A 16,124-nucleotide genomic window follows, 5' to 3' on the forward strand; every position below is an offset into this window, starting at 1 on the left:
TTGAATCAATGGTTTTTATTTCTACAATTGACCTCTAGAGGAAACTTCACACAACTCTATCATGAGATAGCCTAGCAGCCAAACCACAGGCTTAGTAGATGAGCGTTGCTCCTCCGTGTATCAACGTAAGCACCCAGTTACTCAGGGTGTGGCAGCTGCTTCCCAGGGCTCACAGTGCTCGGACCCGCTTTCCTCCATCTGCTCCCTGGCCCATCCGGCCCCAGGGCTGGGAGGGCTCCCAGCGCCTTGGTCCCACCTCAACCACAGCGGTCCCCTCCTATCTAGTTTCTGTATTGGGGTCACACATAAGAGTTGGTAAACGAGAGAGAACTCCACAACTTTAAAAATACAGGTCTGCCCACTGCTTGCCGCATCCAGCCTGCTCACTGCCCAGGTGAGGGGCCTGAGGTTCGGGGGGGAAGGCCGGCTGGGGTCCTGCCACCGTCGGAGGCAGAGCCTGGCCCACACCCAGGTCAGAGCCTTCCCCAGGGACACAGAGAAGCTTCCTCCATCCTTTAAGGAGACGTGGGCTGACGGCTGGGAGTCGCGGAAGGTCCAAGCTGGGCTGGGAGTGGCGGAAGTGGCGGGTTTGGTGGGTGGGCAGCAGGGCTGGGGAGGCAGCCCCTTTGAGCACAGCCGGCCCGTCTGAGGACTCTGACTTTTCCCCTGGTGAGGACACACCTGGGAGGACGACAGGTCCTCAGCCCACCCCCCCACCTCCACCCCCCCCACCCCCGCAACACTCTGCGGGATCCTGGGGATTTGGGGATTATGGACTTAGTAACCCTCCCACTCCCACTTTCTTTAGTCTCAACTCCTGCCAGCCCCTTCTCCTGCCAGTCTTGGCTTGCCACCCCGCAGCGTGGGCACTCCCACGGCTGATCGGCCCCTGCTTCCAGCTGAGAGCTCCGAGACACCTGTGGGTGTCCCCCACCCACCCGGCCAGGCACAGTTCCGCCAGGAGCAGCTGATGGGGCATGGGGAGGGGGGGAGAGTATCCGAGTTCCCTGGAAGCCCCAGTGACAGCCCTCCCCCAGCCCCACTCAGCCCTGCGTGGAAGAGCCGGGAAGTGCCTGCCAGGGTGGCAGTGGACATGGACAGGCTGAGCTGGGAACCCTCCCACGACAGTAAAATCCTGGGCGAGCCTGGAGTTGTGGAGGGGGTTGGGGACGCCCGTGCGGCCCCAGGCCCCTCAGAACATGGCACTTTTCCGTCTCTGCTGCGAGATCCAGCCGCCAGGGTTCACGTCCATCTGCAGCATCTTCATCACCCACGGGTCGCGGCGCGCGCCTTCGATGAACTCGTTCAGAGACAGCTGCCCTGTGAGGCGGGGGCAGGGGTGGGGGAGGGGGGAGATAGTCAGATGGGAGAAAGAAGAGCGGGGGCTGAGAGCTGGAGGGGGATGCGCCCACACCCCTCACAGAGCAGTCTGCAGATTAAGGTCCCAAGCTGTGGCTGGCCGACTCCGATTCTCCAGGAGTGCCCTAGAAGCTTAAAGCTTAAGTCCCTTAAAGGGGACTTCTTTGCCCGTGGTAGCTCTAAAACGCTGGGTGGAGCTGAGCGCTCTTCTGAGCTTCAAGCCGGCTCTCTCCCTGCCTCGCCCTGGGATGGGCATCGAGCTACAGGGAGGACACCCCAGGCACCCCTGGTGCAGCCCCGCCCGGAGCCTGCCACTTGAGCACACTGCCCCCGGCCTCCTATCAGCCCCAGCCCCAGGCGAGGAGGCTGAGAGGCTGAACGGGTCCTCCAGGCCTGCCAGACTGCCGAGTTCCCGTTCCTCCTACTGCCCCCTGCTGGCCTCCAGCGGCAGTCCCCGGGGGCGTCTGGGTCGCTGTCACGTCGTGGAACCCTCGGGAGGGGGAGGGTGCCCAGGGAGACACGGCCAGAAAGCCCGCCCCCGCTGCTCCGCCCCCTCACCATCTCCGTTCTCATCCACCAGCAGGAAGATCCTGTCCACGACCTGCTCCGGCGTGAGCAGCTCGCCTTGCTGCTCGACCTCCATGTCCACCCGGCAGGCTTTCTTCAGCTTGTAAATCGCCTGCGGAGAAAACTCCCGCGTCCGGACCTGCAAACTGGTCCCCACCCCGGCCACCCACGTCCCCCAGTGCCACTTCCCCCTCGCTGCCAGGACCACAAGAGCCAGACCCAGATCCTAGCTGACCTGCCCCGAGGCTAACTCCAGGGAGGGCTAAGCCTCCCCTTGCAGTGCCGACCTCCCGTATGGGTGCTGGTGTGGGTCCTCGCTGCTCCCTGAGCCAGGCTGGGCGGCTGCAGCCACTCCCGGCCCCGTTGCCACAGACGAGCTTGCTCCATGCCCGGGCCAGAATCCAGCCCGGGCCCTGGCAGGCGGGGAACTCTACAGAATTAGGCCTTAGCCTTTCCTTGTTCCCATGGTTGACAACACCTAGAAACCAGGGCCGCCGGCCACCTCGGCCAGCAGCCGGGCACGGGGGAGGCAGCCCTTTAACGGCCTTTAAGGGGGTGGCATTGTGGTGTAGTGGGCTAAACCCTCTGCCTTAGGCGCCAGGTTCAAGTCCTGGCTGCTCCAATTCCAATCCAGCTCTCTGCTATGGCCTGGGAAAGCAGTAGAGGATGGCCCAAGTGCTTGGACCCCTGCACCCACGTGGGAGACCCAGAAGAAGCTCCTGGCTCTTGGCTTCCAACTGGCCCAGCTCTTGCCATTACGGCCATTTGGGAAGTGAACTAGCGGATGGAAGATCTTTCTCTCTGTCTCTCCCTCTCTCTGTCTGTAACTCTACCTCTCAAATAAATAAATCTTTTTAAAAAAGGGATGTTTATTTTGATGCAAAAATATTTTGAAATCCACACATAGCTTTTTCATAATATGCTTTTCCACAAACTTTTGAAGATGTCCTTATGTATGGATTTCAAAAAGTTTCCAAATGCTGCTTTACTCCCTACGTGTCTGCAATGGCTGGGGCCAGGCCAGGGCTAAAGCTGGGACTTCCATCCAGCTCTCTCTGGGGGACAGGGACCCAGTGACTGGAGCCACCACTGCTGCTCCCAGGGTGTGCATTAGGAAGCCGGAGTCAGGAGCCAGGCTTGAACCGAGGCCTCTGACGTAGGATACAGGCATCTAACATCCACCCCGGACTTTTCATCCCACTTCAGCATACTTTTTGATGGGTAAAACAGAATGACAGTGGCCGGCGCCGTGGCTCAACAGGCTAATGCTCTGCCTTGCGGCGCCGCCACACCGGGTTCTAGTCCCGGTTGGGGCACCGGATTCTATCCCGGTTGCCCCTCTTCCAGGCCAGCTCTCTGCTATGGCCCGGGAAGGCAGTGGAGGATGGCCCAAGTGCTTGGGCCCTGCACCCGCATGGGAGACCAGGAGAAGCACCTGGCTCCTGGCTTCAGATCAGCGAGATGCGCCGGCCGCAGCGGCCATTGGAGGGTGAACCAGTGGCAAAGAAGAAGACCTTTCTCTCAGTCTCTCTCTCACTATCCACTCTGCCTGTCAAAAAAAAAAAAAAAAAAAATGACAGAGGTACAGGTGGGGAGAAAAATCGCTTTCTCCTTTGCTCCATCTCCTTGTCCAGTGAGCACGCCTTTGTGAAGGAGACAGCCATGGGGGGCACCTTGGTCCCTGGACAGGGTGGGCACTCCGAGGACAGGGCAGAGCCTTAGGGATCTCCTGGCCCCACCGCCCAGCCCACTGCCTGACACAAAGAAGGGCTTGGGGCTGGCGCCGTGGCTCACTTGGTTACTCCTTCGCCTGCGGCGCCGGCATCCCATATGGGCACTGGTTCTAGTCCCAGTTGCTCCTCTTCCAGTCCAGCTCTCTGCTGTGGCCCAGGAGGGCAGTGGAGCATGGCCCAAGTCCTTGGGCCCAGCACCCGCATGGGAGACCAGGAGAAGCACCTGGCTCCTGGCTTTGGATTGGCACAGCTCCAGCTGTAGCGGCCATTTTGGGGGGTGAACCAACAGAAGGAAGACCTTTCTCTTTGTCTCTCTCTCTCTCACTGTCTATAACTCTACCTGTCAAATTAAAAAAAAGTGGGGCTCACAGAGGGGTCTGGGGAGTCTGAGGGTTGAAGCCGCTCCAGCACTCCTGAGGATGTGAACTTGGGAGCCTGCAGGACCTCCGGGAGGCCTCTCCTCCTCTGTACAGCAGGGCTAACCTGCTCCCCCCCACCCCAAAGTTCCAGTGATTAGTATGCTAATGCAGTCTGGAATACGCAAGGGGACTTCCAAATGTGGGTGGGAAACTGGAATTAAAAGAGGTTTATTCTGGAGCAGTTCATAATACATGCTTTCTAGGAACTTGTTGAAGATCCCCTGTTATACATGGATTTCAACATTTTTGCACGACAATAAATTTATCGTTGAATTCCATCTTCCATAAGTGGTTTGACGCCATCCGTGTGAGGTCCTTCTCCCCCTTGATCGGCTTGCTGGCAGTCTCTCTGATCCGTTAGTCTTTTCAAAGAAGCGACATTTGGTTTTGTTGGCTTTTTTCCTCTTGTGTGCCTGTTTTCTCTTTTATTAATTTACGCTGTTGATATTTCCTTTCTCCTACTTTCTTTTGTTTTAAGAAATTATTTATTCAAACAGCAGAATGAGGGAGGGAGGGAGGGAAGGATTTCCCATCTGCTGGTTCACTCCCCAAACGGCTGAAATGGCCAGGGCCAGACCAGGCTGAAGCCAGGGGCCAGGAGCTCCATCTGGGTCTCCCACATGGATGAAAGGGACCCAGGTGTTTAGTCATCCTCTGCTGCCTTCCCAGGCACCTCAGAAGGAAGCTGGATCTGAAACAGAGCAGCTGCGACTTGAACTGGCACTCGTAAGGGATGCTGGCGTTGTTACAATGCCAGCTCCTCTTCTATTTTCTTTGGATTTTAATTCACTCTTCTGTTTCCTAATTTATTGAGACAGTTTCTTAGACCATCGATTTTCCAACTTTCTTATTTTCTCATGTTTACGTTTCTCTGCAAGGCCAGCTTTAGCTATAGTCCATGTTCCAATTATTTTTCAGGTCAAAACACTTACTGTGTGTTATCATGTCTTTGACTCATGGAATTTTGTCCAATTATTTCCTAGGCTTTTGGGGTTTTAACTGTAGTTGACTTCTAGCCTAATCCACTGTGGTCAGAAATACTCTGGATGGTTTCACACCTCCCCCACCCCGCGCCCCCGCCCCAGCCGAGGAGGCCCCCACGGCGCCACCCCGGGCCGCCCTCCGAGCCCTGCGAGCAGACACTGACCTCCACGATGTCCAACAGCTCCAGGCGGTCGATGCAGCCGTTGCGGTCCTTGTCGTAGATCTTGAAGGTCCACTTCAGCTTGTGCTCCAGGGTGCCCCTGAGCACGAGGTTCAGGGCGGCCACGTACTCCAGGAAGTCGATGGTGTTGTCCTGCACCGGGAGCGGCTGCTGCTGAGGGTGCGCCAGCCACAGCCCCCCCTCCTGCCCAGGGCACAGGAGCGAACCCTACGCCTCTCCACAGGTGCCGCTGCCTCTTTGCTCATCTGTTCTCTGCCCCTAGGGCCCTTTCTCATCCTTTGTGACCCAACCCTCCCCATCCTTCAAGGCTGGGTCCAGGACCACGGCAGCCACAGCCTCCTTCTCCCTCCACCATAGCCCTCACCCCCAGTCTATAGCGTCTGCTGCCAATTCTACACGGTGTCGGGCTTGCTCTGGAACTGTAACTTCACATCCCTGGGAGAAATCGGGCTGACATCACTCGCATTTCTCACTCATGCCTGGCCCAGTGCTGCCTGCGTCCACTTGGGGTCCCATCAATATTGGCCAACCAGTGAGCAAATAATGATTTGGACTGGATCTGAATTTGGGTTTCAGGTGGTTCTGAGAGGAGACAAGAAAGCAGGTTTTCGGGGTTTTGGCGGGGAGGATACTGGGCATTCCCTCTTGTTGAACATGTTCCTAATGTTTTACACTACACAGCGAACACGTTAATGCCTGTGTGTTTTTTCTTATCTCTCTGGTAACTTCTCTAGGGTAGATTCCTAGCAGTGGCTGTGTATCCTTTCAAAGGCTATTTTCTTTCATAGTTATTTATTTATTTATTTGAAAGGCAGAGTGACAGAGAGTGAGAGTGAGATCTTCCATCTGCAGGTTCACTCCTCAACTGGCCACAGTGGCCAGGGCTGGGCCAGGCTGGGCTCCATCCTGGTCTCCCATGTGGGTTGCAAAGTCTCCAACTCCCAGGCCATCATCCATCGCTTTGCCAGAAGCAAATGGCTCCAAATGGCTGTGATGGCCAGGGCTAGGTCAGGATGAAACTGGGACCGAAGTACTCAACCCAGGTCTTCTGGGGAAGTGGCATCAGGGCTGCCTCGTGGAAAGCCTGAGTCAGGTGCCGGCGCTGGGACTCAAGCCCAGGTGCTGGAATGTGGAGTGAGGCTAAGCTAGCCGCCGCTCCCTCGTTCTGTTTTCAACCTGAACTGAGCTTGAAACACAGTCTCCATTCTACAGATGAGTGACCCAGGCCACTCGGCCAGCAAGCAGCAGGCCTGTTGGCTGCACACCTCGTGTGGTTCAGCGAATGGGCAAACTCCAGGTCCTTTTCTGCCTCGCAGACGAGCCTGGAATGCAGGAGTGAGTGCCCGGGGGGAGAAAAACACAAGCCAAGACCGCGGACAAATCCTCGCTCATTCTTTGTCCAGGACCTCCTAGTCTTACAGCACTCTCTCCTCACACGATTCTGTCTCCACCAAAACCCTGTCTAATATGAGGTTCGTCTTCCCTTCCTGACAGGTGAGCTCACCGGTGTGGCTCCTGCACAGCCGGCATCATCACTGGGAAGCTTCCAGCAGGACTAATCTCACGGGCCCTTGTCAGCTCCAATTACACACGGGGCCCTGGGAGGGACGGAGACGCCCGGGCCTGTTCTGGAAGGGGCCAGGCTTGGCATCCGCCCTGGGGCAGCACCCGCTGGGGTCTCCCTGAATCCTCCCACGGAGGTGGGTTATGTAAGAATCCCAAGCGCCACTTGATTGATCCTCAGTCTCCCTGTTCTTCCCGCCCAGGGCGGCCACCAGGGGGAAGAGAGCTGCGGGGGGGGGGGGGGGGGGGGGGCGTTCCTCCCCCTGCCACCAGGAACCTCCCCCATTTCCATTGTCCCAGGTTTTAGCTAGATCTACGAGTGCTTTTATTCGTCCCTGATATGAAGATTGTGCCAAGGCTGGACATGGAGTCAGCCCCGGACCGAGGAACTTCTAGGATGTTCTCTCTTACAGTAGAATGCCAACCAGTGCACCCCGGAGCGGCGGTGGGTTAGAAAACTACCCGTGTCGCCGGCTTGTTTACGTCACAGTTTGCTCAGCGCCAGGATCCTGACTCGTCTCAAGACGCTGATTATTGAAAGAAAAAACAATGTCACCACTGAGCAAGTGGTGGAAGGTGACGTCGGTGACGTCGGTGGCGGCCCGGTCTGACACACACAGGGGCACACGGCAATCCTGCCGGAAGTCTGACAACTGAGTCTCGTCCCCGGGAAACACTGCACAAGCTCAAACTGTGGGCCACTCTACGAAACAACTGGGCTGCAGTCTTCAACAACGTCTAGGTCACAGAGGACAGAGACAAGCTGAGGTCAAAGGAGACACAGGACACAGGTCAGAAAAAAAAAAAAAAAAGCTGTAAAAGACACTAGCGGGGAGTAGCTTCCAAATGTCTCCCCATAAAAAATGACAGGCAAGCCAGGTGCTGGCTTTGGGCACTGGCTTGACTTAATCATCCTGTATGGTATATCTGTATCAAAACAGAACATCCTATATCTTAGGATGCGTCAATCAAAAATCCTATTAATTCAAAAAGGCCACTGTAGGGACAACTGACTGAATTTGAACATGGATTGTCATTTAGGTAATAGAATTTTGATCAATGTTCAATTTCCCGATTTTAATGATTGTATTTAAGATAATGTCCTTACAGCGTTTGATGCCCGAGCAGGCTTCTATTACAACAGCAGCTCATGGAGAAAGAGGCTCTTATTAGACTTAGGGGAAAGAGCTACTTCCATTGTCAGGGTATTTTCTAATTTCAGTTCGAGGAATATCCTAAAGCTTAGCCATGTTCAGAATCTACTGCGTACAAGAGAGGGTGCTGCATTCAGAATAGATGGGCCATTGAAGCAGTGCTGCTAACACCATTGCCTGTCACACCACCATTTCATCCTGTTTCGCCCCTTCTCCAGCTCGTTGGAAATTTGTGATCAGGGGAATCTTAGTTATTATTTGTTTTGACTCTCTTCTTGTGTGCTGTGGGCACTGGAATAGAGATTCCTGAAAAGCCAGTTTATTTCATCTTGCCTTTCATGTTCGAGTTATTTTTAATATTTTCCTGTAAATATTTTGTAATATTTTACTTGTAGTGAAATGGATCACAATGTCATTTCCTAATACAAAGCAGGATATGTGGGAAGAAAATGTGCAATTCTTTGATTAAAATTATTTCCCACTGACCTAAACTTTGTGTGTTTCATGGAAAAATAAATAAATGTTCTACATCAAAATAAAAAAAAAAGATAATGTCCTTATTCTTAGAAAATGCACACTGAAATGTTTAGAGGTAAAAAAGCATGATGCTACATTTTCTCTTTAAAAATGTGTGTACAGGGGCCAGCGCCATGGCTCAGTTGATTAATCCTCTACCTGTGGCGCTGGCATCCCATATGGGTGCTGGGTTCTAGTCCCGGTTGCTCCTCTTTCAGGCCAGCTCTCTGCTGTGGCCCGGGAAGGCAGTGGAGGATGGCCCAAGTGCTTGGGCCCTGCGCCCATACGGGAGACCAGGAGGAAGCACCTGGCTCCTGGCTTCAGATGGGTGCAGCGCCGGCTGTGGTGGCTATTTGGGGAATGAACCAACCGAGGGAAGATCTTTCTCTCTCTCTCTCTCTCACTGTCTATAACTCTACCTGTCAAATAAAAATAAATGTGTGTACAGTATAAATTATACATGGTGTCTGTGCATACGACACGTTAGCTATACGTGTATATATATGTTGAGAGGAGAAAATGCTAAAGACGTGAATGTAAACAAGTAGGGACTATGACTAAATTGTACAGGAGAGCTACAGGTGCTATTCTTAGAGTTTTTTTCTGTAAATTTAGGATCATCTCAATTAAAAACTACTTAAAAAGCAGTGGGGACCGTGAGGTACTGATGTACGAGAAGAGACAAGGTGTTCCGAGTACAGCTGTGCTACACCTGGAAGCTTAGTAATCCCTGTTGGAGCTTGGATCTCTACAGAATTGGAGTTCTAGACGAATACAGGGGAGATGGATGCATTTATGATGGTGAGACTTGCTACCTATGGCCTGATATATCTCCTGGTATTTTTAGTTACTTCTCTTGTGAAGTTCAATACTTTAAAAAAAAATCATATTCTCTTTAATGTGTGTGTGTGTGAAGCAGAGAGACAGTTCCTATCGGCTGAGTCATTCCTCATATGCCCGTACTGGTCTGGGCTGGGCCAGGCTGAAACTAGGAGCTGGGAACTCAATCCAGGTGCCCCACATGAATATCAGGAGCCCAGCTACTTGAGCCACCCCCCGCCATCACCAGGGTCTGCACTGGAGGAAGCTGGAGTCAGCAGCCAGAGCGGGCATTGAGCCCAGGCAGTGTGTTGTGGGACGCGGGCACCCTGACTGCCAGGCTGTGCACCAGCCCCCACATCCTGTTAGACCCACTCCCACCTCCCGCCTGCGCTCCAGGCAGGAGCACTCGACTGGGAGTCAGGACCCCTGAGGATACAACCTTGGGCAAATCAATTCCCTTCCTTTTGCTCCAGTTTTCTCATAATTGAATTTAAAATGACCTAAATGTCCCTCCCCTGCCCCACCCCTGCCATCCCAACCAGCTGCTCCTGACTCAGAGAAAGAAGTGGAGGGGCTCTGGGAAGTCTGAGGCCGCCTCTGTGCCCTGGGGGTGGTGGGACAGCTCCCGGCCGGCCAAGGGGGAGCTCAGGTCTCGGCTAACAGAGCCTGGTCCACATGGGCCATCACTTTTGCTCCTGGTGTCTGGAACAACAGAGGCTCTGGGGGGTGTGAAAAAGCAGGCTCGTGGAGCTCAGAGCCTGGGGCCCAAAGTCCACCAAGAGAAGCCCTGAACTGGGGGCCAGCCCACCGCCAGCTCTTGGAAGGGTAGACAGGAGCAGGGATGAGAAGTTGACAAGGGGGCCGGTGCTGTGGCATATTAGGTTAAGACTCCACCTGTGGCACTGGCATCCCATATGGGCACTGGTTCAAGTCCTGATTGCTCCTCTTCCAATCCAGCTCTCTGCTGTGGCCTGGGAAAGCAGTAGAAGGTGGCCCAAGTCCTTGGGCCCCTGCACCCACGTGGGAGACCCAGAAGAAGCTCCTGGCTGTGATCAGCCCAGCTCCGGCCATTGTGGCCATTTGGGGAGTGAACCAGCGGATGGAAGATCTTTCTGTCTATAACTCTGCCTCTCAAATAAATCAATAAATCTTTTAAAAAAAGAAAGAAAGAAAGAAAGAAAGAAAGAAAGAAAGAAAGAAAGAAAGAAAGAAAGAAAGAAAGAAAGAAAGAAAGAAAGAAAGAGAAAAAAAGAGGCTGGGGACCAGAGTCATGGGGAGACAGAAATGAGTCTGGGGGGAAGAGCTGGGAGAGAAGAGCAGGGGAGGGGGGTTCGGGGCGCACCTCTAGCTGAGGAAGAGGCGCACCGGCTGGCCTGGCCACCAGCCCTCCCCTCCAGGGTGCCTTACCCCGTTCTTGTCGAAGGCTCGGAACATGCCCTCCACATACTGGGTGGCCTCCTCGTTGCCCGTGACCTTGAAGAAGCGCTTGAACTCGTGCATGAAGAGGGTGCCGCTCGGGCACTCCACCACGAACTTCTTGTACCACTCCTGCAGCTCGGCCACGTCCATCTCGCCGGCCTCCTCCGCCTCCTCCCAGCTGAACTGCTGCCCCATCTTGGCCCCGAGGCACGTCCCGGACGAGGGTTTGTGTCTGCTCCCAGGCCTCTGCCGACGGACGCCTCAGGCTCGGGCCCTCTGCTCTCCCTGCTCAGCTCCTGCTACAGCTCCAGGCCAGGTGGACGTGATTGGTGGCAGGGCGCGGGTCCAGGACAGCTAAGCTGCCCTAAGACCATTAGACGATTCCCCTGGCAGGTCTGACCCTAGGCTGCTCAGCTCCCCAGCCTCCCCCCTCTCCCAGCCTTGCAGCCAAGCCCCCACGCTGGCCCCCATGGAGGCTGAAGAGGGCAGAGGGCAAGAAACTGGGAGGTGGTAGGGGTGAGGAAGAGCTGGGGCGGCAGCCTGGGGCCCTCCCATCTCACACAGGCTGCCTGTCTGGGTGCGAGGCGTCCTGGACTCCAGAGAGGCCCATCCTGGAGACACAGGAGGCTCTGAAGTCCAGAAAGGAAGCCCTGGTGATCCGGGCATTGCCCGTCCACCTGGCCCAGTGAGCAGTGGCAGACACTGGGCGGGGAAGGGTCTGGGGAGCCGCTCAGTCCCCAGTGCAGTATCTGAAACTCCTTTCCAGAACACACCTCAGAGTTGGGCAGTTTCTCTATTTCTGAGTTAAAATGCAAATGTCGGGGCTGGCGTTGTGGTGCAGCTGGTTAAAGCCATGCCAGCAGCCCATATGGGCGCTGGTTTGAGCCCCGGCTGCTCCACTTCCGATCCAGTCTCTGTTAATGCGCCTGGGAAAGCAGCGGAGGAGGGCCAGAGTCCTCGGGCCCCTGCACCCACATGGGAGATCCATTTGGAGCTCCGGGCTCCTGGCTTTAGCCTGGCCTCGCCCAGGCTGTTGCAGCCATTTTGAGAGTAAACCAGCAGTTGGATGAGCACCCCCCTGCCCCTGTAAGTATTCTTTTAAAATAAGTAAATAAATAAATCATTTTTTTGAATACAAATGTCTGCCTGCAACCTTACCCAAGACCTAGAGACGGTGCTTTCCTCCCGGACAAGGATCAGGGAGCAAGGCCTACAGTGTCTGCGTGATCTTACTTTTGTGCTAAAGGTCACGCACACCCACCCATCAGTTATGGGTACACTCATGCTTATTGGCATGCGCTATAAAACGACACCTCCAAGAAATCAGAAATCTCCGGAAGATTTCGGTGGAAGTAGCTCCCTAGTCTCGTAGAATCTGGCCTTTGGCGCTATTGTTGTGGTGCGGCCGGTTGAGATGCTGCCTACGATGCCAGCATCCCATATGGGTGCCGGCTGCTCCACTTCCGATCCAGCTCTCTGCCGTGGCCTGATAAAACCAATGGAAGATGGCCCGAGTCCTTGGGTCCCTGTCACCCACATGGGAGATCAGGATGGAGGTTCCAAGGCTCCTGGCCCAGCCCCAGCCATTTGGGGAGTGAACCAGCAGATGGAAGACCTCTCTGTCTCTTCCTCTGTCTGTACCCCTGCCTTTCAAATAAATACATCTTAAATAAAAGAATCTGTGCTTGGACATGGGGATGGCACTGCGCACACCTCGTTCCTGAATGGTGGTGCCCGTTTCCAGGCCTGGTCTCATCTCCCGCCACCTGCTGCCTCCAGATGGCCCCAGTCCCTCCGGGCTCTTCCACCTTCCCAGCCTCTCCCACTGGGAACCCCGCTTGCTCGGCCAGCCTTTTGAGGACTGGTGGATTTTTCTCCCATGTCCCTCAAGATGCCGAGAGCAGGGCTCGCATCCTTCCTGCTCCTTTCTGTCCTTTCCTTTGCTCTGAAGCCACGCCCCACTCTACCCTCTTCCTCACTCTTCCTCACTGCCATCATTGGCAGGGGACGTCCACAACCCATCAGACAAGCGGCCCAACCCACACTGGGCCCCAGAGGCCCGGAAGAGCTTTTCTTCCACCCCACCTTGTGATCTATGGGCGAACAGCTGCAGCATCTGGAGTGCGTTAGAAACGCAGTCTCAGGCCCCGCCTCAGACCTACCAGGTGGAGACCTGTAGGAGTGGGCCGAGCAACACGGAGGTCAGAGTCGCTGCCCGGGCCTCGCTGTCGCCAGTCGCTCTATCGTGTCTGGAACAGACAGAGCCAGCTCTCATCCATGAGAGCAAACCCATCCGGTTTGCTTATTCCAACACCTTCCCTCCAAAAATGCCCCAACTTTGTTGAGAATTCCAACCTGTTGATGTGTTTATTTTTTAAACATTTATTTGCTTATTTGGGAGGCAGGAAGACAGGCCAAGAAAGAGACAGAGAGAGCGCCTATTTGTTTTGTTTTGTTTTGTTTTTGGACAGGCAGAGTTAGAGAGAGAGAGAGACAGAGAGAAAGGTCTACCTGTTTCTGTTAGTTCACCCCCCAAATGGCTGCTATGGCCAGCTTGCTACGCTGGTCTGAAGCCAGGAGCCAGGTGCTTCTCCTGGTCTCCCATGTGGGTGCTGGGCCCAAGCACTTAGGCTATCCTCCACTGCACTCCTGGGCCACAGCAGAGAGCTGGATTGGAAGAGGAGCAACTGGGACAGAATCTGGCGCCCCGACTGGGACTAGAACCTGGGGTGCTGGCGCCGCAGGTGGATGATTAGCCAAATGAGCCGTGGCGCCAGCCTAGAGCTCCTATTTGTTGATCCACTCCCAAAATGGCCACCATGGCTGGGGTTAGGTCAGCGCTGGTGCCAAGAGCTGGGAATGCAATTCAGGTCTCCCATGGGTGGCAGGGACCTGCTTACTTGAGCCATCACCTGCTGCCTCCCAGGGTGGGCACTAGCAGGAAGCTGGAATTGGGAGTGGGGTCAGGTCTTGAACCCAGGCACTTGGATACAGGGTATGGGCATCCTAAGCCATGTCATACCTGCTGTGCCCCGCGCCCTCCCCCAGTGTGTTTTAACATCTGTCACCTTGCTCACTTTTTGACAGGCAGAATGCATAGAGAGAGAGAGAGAGAGAGAGAGAAAGGTCTTCCTTTTTGCAGTTGGTTCACCCTCCAATGGCCGCTGCGGCCGGCGCATCGCGCTGATCCGAAGCCAGGAGCCAGGTGCTTCTCCTGGTCTCCCATGGGGTGCAGGGCCCAAGCACTTGGGCCATCCTCCACTGCCTTCCTGGGCCATAGCAGAGAGCTGGCCTGGAAGAGGGGCAACCGGGATAGAATCCGGTGCCCCAACCGGGACTGGAACCGGTGTGCCGGCGCCGCAAGGCGGAGGATTAGCCTGTTAAGCCACGGCGCCGGCTCACCTTGCTCACTTCTTCTTTCTTCTTTATCCTTATTTCATAGCCAGCACTAAAGCCATGTCCTTGCCATAACCTTGCCTTATTTTATAGAGTTAGAGAGAGAGAGAGAGAGAGAGATCTTCCATCTGCTGGACTCCCCAGATGGCTGCAAGGAGCCAGGAGCTTCATCCGGGTCTTCCACGTGGGTGGCAGGGATCCAAACACTTGAGGCATCTTCCTCTGCTATCCCAGGCCATCAATAGGGAGCTGGATTGGACTTGGAGCATCCAAGACATGAACTGGTGCCCATATGGGATGCTGGCATTGCAGGCGCTGGTTTAACCTGCTACACCACAATGCTGGCCCCCATAACCCTGACTTTTGTGTTCCTCCCTCCTCCTAACTACCCTCTTGGTAAAACCTGACTCAGGCTGAAGCTATGCACTCATCAAGTACCAACACGGCAGCACACTGCTGGGGAGCTCCTGAAATCACGCCGGCTGCACGCACTTCAGACCTCGCCCGGCACGCGTACTGCACACTCTTCCCTGCCGGATTCGCTCCCATTCAGAGCTGAGAGTTCTGCAGCTCCCGCCCTTGCAGCTTCCACTCACGCCCACGTTCAGCTGATGCCCTGGCCACAAACTTCACAGACACAGGTGGAGCAGGGATGGCCCATCTTCCCCCCAGTGATTGCCACCTTGTCCCCACCTGTGCCCAGCTCCCCCACTCCTGTCTGGTTTCAATGTCTGGGGTGTCTTCCCCATCCTGCTGCACCTGTCAGCTCCTCGTTCTTCCCTGTCTGATCCAGCATTCCAGCGGCATTCAGCGGCGTCTTTATTAAGGCAAAACAAAATGGACATCCTGGGGCCGGCGCCATGGCGCAGTATGTTAATCCTCAGCCTGTGGTGCTGGCAACCCATGTGGGCGCCGGTTCGAGGCCTGGCTGCCCCTCCTCCAGTCTGGCTCTCTGCCGTGGCCTGGGAAAGCAGTGGAAGATGGCCCAAGTCCTTGGGGCCCTGCACCCACGTGGGAGACCTGGAAGACGCTCCTGACTTTGGATCTGCACAGCTCCAGATATTGTAGCCATTTGGGGAGTGAACCAATGGAAGGAAGACCTTTGTCTCTCTCTCTCTCTCTCTCTCTCTCTCTCTTTTTTTTTTTACAGGCAGAGTGGATAGTGAGAGAGAGAGACAGAGAGAAAGGTCTTCCTTTTTGCAGTTGGCTCACCCTCCAATGGCCGCTGCGGCCGGCACATCGCGCTGATCCGAAGCCAGGAGCCAGGTGCCTCTCCTGGTCTCCCATGGGGGTGCAGGGCCCAAGGACCTGGGCCATCCTCCACTGCCTTCCCAGGCCACAGCAAAGAGCTGGCCTGGAAGAGGGGCAACCGGGATAGAATCTGGCGCCCTAACCGGGACTAGAACCCGGTGTGCCGGCGCCGTAAGGCGGAGGATTAGCCTGTTAAGCCACGGCGCCGGCCAGAAGACCTTTCTCTCTGTCTCTCCCTCTCACTGTCTGTGACTCTACCTCTCAAATAAATAAATAAAATCTTAAAAAAAAAAAATGGACATCCTTCCTTGGCCTCATATTCAGGGGCAATTGTGACTCTTCACAGATGCCAGACACTTTTGCCATCATGGGTCATACTATAAATACCGAATAAGTATTAAGTAAATAAATATTAAAAATTTTTAAGATTCATTTTATTTATTTGAAAGACAGAGTTACACAGAGAGAGGTAGAGACAGAGAGAGAGGTCTTCCATCCACTCATTCACTCCCCAGATGGCCGCAACAGCCAGAGTGGCATCGATCTGAAGCCAGGAGCCAAGAGCTTCTTCTGGGTCTCTCACATGGGTGCAGGGGCCCAAGGACTTGAGCCATCTTCTGCTGCTTTCCCAGGCCACAGCAGAGAGCTGGATCGGAAGAGGAGCAGTCGGGACTAGAACCGGTGCCCATTGGGATGCCGATGCTTCAGGCCAGGGCTTTAACCCATTGCGCCACAGCACCAGCCCCTAAATATTAAAAAT

General features: G+C 55.0%; 1 protein-coding gene across 1 annotated transcript; it reads right to left on the minus strand.

The window, feature by feature from the left end:
* Window positions 1-1,192: 1,192 nt before the first annotated feature.
* Window positions 1,193-10,912, minus strand: GUCA1B (guanylate cyclase activator 1B). The gene is made up of 4 exons (XM_062187497.1): window positions 10,706-10,912; window positions 5,226-5,375; window positions 1,918-2,038; window positions 1,193-1,320 (listed from the first exon to the last, which is right to left on the minus strand). Exons 1-4 carry the CDS (start codon window positions 10,910-10,912, stop codon window positions 1,193-1,195), a joined length of 606 nt encoding a protein of 201 aa, XP_062043481.1.
* Window positions 10,913-16,124: the final 5,212 nt, after the last annotated feature.

The sequence above is a fragment of the Lepus europaeus genome, chromosome 3 (assembly GCF_033115175.1).
Source record: "Lepus europaeus isolate LE1 chromosome 3, mLepTim1.pri, whole genome shotgun sequence".
Classification (NCBI taxonomy): domain Eukaryota; kingdom Metazoa; phylum Chordata; class Mammalia; order Lagomorpha; family Leporidae; genus Lepus; species Lepus europaeus.